A 2,773-nucleotide genomic window follows, 5' to 3' on the forward strand; every position below is an offset into this window, starting at 1 on the left:
TTAAATAAGGAAAAATTACAGGCCAAGGGGAGCAACTGATAGTCTGAAATCACTATAGTAAGAAATTTTACACTGAGTAGTCACGAGTACAATACTCAAAGTGACCACAACACACTCAAAATGAATAACACTCTTTTGATTTTTCACCTTAGTAAGATATTGCTCACACTTTATTTTTCTTCACAGACTATTTTCTCATAGACTATGGAATGCCTCACTTTGTTCTCTAATATTTTCTCTCTATCTTGGTGTGTTTAACAATGAGCAAGAATGTCCTATTTATAGGAAAAATTTATTCCCTTTGATGTCATTGATGACATCGATTAGAAATCAAAATTCAAACTTTGTTAGGTTTCTTGGTAAAAAAAAATAGTAAAATTTGATTGTTGAGATTTTTCAACTATCAATCTACATTTTTGACTCACCAACTTTTCAACCTAACGAAGAAAACAAAATTGTGAATGGAATGAACACCTACATATATATATACACACACATAAACACCAAACATACACACTTCTTATAAGTCTAGTTATAAGCATATGGTACGCAATATAGTCATGTTTGGGCATCTTGACGGATCAATTGTATGTTGAATTTACTGTTATTTTTTGATTGAATAAAAATGTAGAATTTTTATAAATAGCTTAGTCCTAAAATTTGATAGGCCGAAATAGCTATCGTTTGAGTAATTACATTTCATAATTATAGCTATAACAACTATTTGTATAATTCGCTGCCAATATACAAATCCGTTTGTATAATTCGCTGACAATAGACAAACATGATAAGTATATACAAATTCTGTATTTATACATTTTATAATTTTTTAAAACTTATACAAATCAAATGTATCAATATTATAATTATATACATGCTAGGGTAAGCATATACAAATTCTGAATTGATTAAATTAGGAAATTCTGAATCTATACACTTGAGAGCTTAATTATACAAATTTGGATATACCCCTAGCAACTATAGCTATGTATATTAATTACTGGAAAAGGTTACTGGCGAGTAGGATTAACTTAAACTATAACTATATATATTAATTAATTAACTAGTATATGTTTGCTAGTCCATGTCATTTCCCCTATAAAAACTCATGTTGATCGACCCGTTTAATATTGGGCCATCGATTGATTAAGAATTTAAGACAATGTATTATAAATATTTTAATATATATGATGAATGTATTATGTGTTTTATAAATTATTTTCTTTAATATGTATTAAAATTTTATTATAAATATATTATAATTGTCAAGTGAAAAAAATGTTATTGCTATAGATGGTAAATAGTTTTTTAATTAATATAGCACATATATGTAAATTTCCCAAGATTATTCCGTAAATGTATTTAGACTAAAGCAATTAATATTGAGAATGTATATATAACCGAATATAATTCATAACAAAGTGATGAATCAAAATGAAATATCTTGAAATAATGTATTTACCAATACAAAATTAACGAAGCAACAAAGTCTAGAAATTGCAACTAATAACAAACTGTGTTGCTTGTACTCTTCAAAGATATCGAGCGATGAACTTGATATGTAACTAGCAACGCATCATGATGACAAACTCATCAAAATTGAGCAAACCATCACCATTGATATCATATCTCGCGATCATCCCTCTGCACTCATCAACGGTCGTCGTCTCCCCTAACCTATCAAGCATTCTCTTTAAACTCTCCGGCGTGATGCATCCACAACCTTCCATCTCATACATCCTAAACGCCTCCTTCAACTCGTGTTCCTTCTCTTCTTCCGTCCCACTGTCTTCCACTAAACTCACAAAATCGCCAAAATCCAATAGTCCATCGTTGTCTGAGTCATGGGCCGCTATCGCAGCCTCAGCCTCATCGAACGACATGTCTCTGCCTATCAATTGTACGCATTGTTGCAACTCCAATGCTGATATTTTCTCATCTCCATTCTCATCTAGGTGGTCAAAAAGTCGTTTGTACAACTGTTGGTTGTATCCTTCCATTCTTAATTATAACAAGGCACTATGTATCACAAATAAAGAAAAGAAAGGATTCAACTAGGCCTAATCCTCGAAGCGAAAGCAAACAAAGTTTTCCAAAGAAGAAGTAATCCGAGGTTTTTCCAATCTTAAAAGGATAATATATTCTTTTCCAAAATCTATCACGATAAAGAGTCTCTTAAACCAACAGAGATTATGAGTTTCTTAAAATATACGAGAGAAAAATTGAAGACATAATTACCTTATATGCCATCTTGTGAGTTATTCGTTGTAATAAGAAGAGTGAAAGGCAGAATAGAATTGAACTAGGTATTGAGAAGAAACCCTATAGTATATATATGTATGTTTGGAAGTAGAAAAGTAAAATAACGCGTGGTGTGTTTGGTTATTGGTTGATCAAATTTTTCTTTGACATGTTAGGCTTCAAGAAATTAAGGAAACAACATAGAAGTATCTGAGAATGTTCTAAGTTGTGTAGAAGAAGAAGAAGATAAAAGTCAATTTGGAGTAGATTATTTTAAAGTCAATTTGGAGTAATTGCTTCTTTTTTTTTTGTTCATGGGCGGCTGTAGGAAACCGTCAAATAACTACTAAAACAGTAGTTTTCTCAGCCCTTAAATACTACTCATGTTCCGTCTCAATTTATACAGCACATTTCAAATTTTGAGATTTAAATAATTTCTGTTATATCAAATGACTAATTATCATTTTATATATTCTAGTTTATTAATTGATAATTAGTAAAATATAGTGCTTATATATGTTGGCTGTTGCTA

The 2,773-nt window shown here is 30.4% G+C and overlaps 1 protein-coding gene across 1 annotated transcript; it reads right to left on the reverse strand.

The window, feature by feature from the left end:
• Nucleotides 1-1,369: 1,369 nt before the first annotated feature.
• Nucleotides 1,370-2,285, reverse strand: LOC129895729 (putative calcium-binding protein CML19). Its single transcript, XM_055971485.1, has one exon. It carries the CDS (start codon nt 1,998-2,000, stop codon nt 1,566-1,568), a length of 435 nt encoding a protein of 144 aa, XP_055827460.1. The 5' UTR covers nt 2,001-2,285; the 3' UTR covers nt 1,370-1,565.
• Between the last annotated feature and the right edge of the window lie 488 nt (nt 2,286-2,773).

This window comes from Solanum dulcamara, chromosome 7, assembly GCF_947179165.1.
Source record: "Solanum dulcamara chromosome 7, daSolDulc1.2, whole genome shotgun sequence".
Classification (NCBI taxonomy): Eukaryota; Viridiplantae; Streptophyta; class Magnoliopsida; order Solanales; family Solanaceae; genus Solanum; species Solanum dulcamara.

Bases quoted from the DNA above. Each gene is read 5' to 3' on its own strand.
- LOC129895729 (XM_055971485.1), bottom strand. From the start codon at position 2,000: ATGGAAGGATACAACCAACAGTTGTACAAACGACTTTTTGACCACCTA.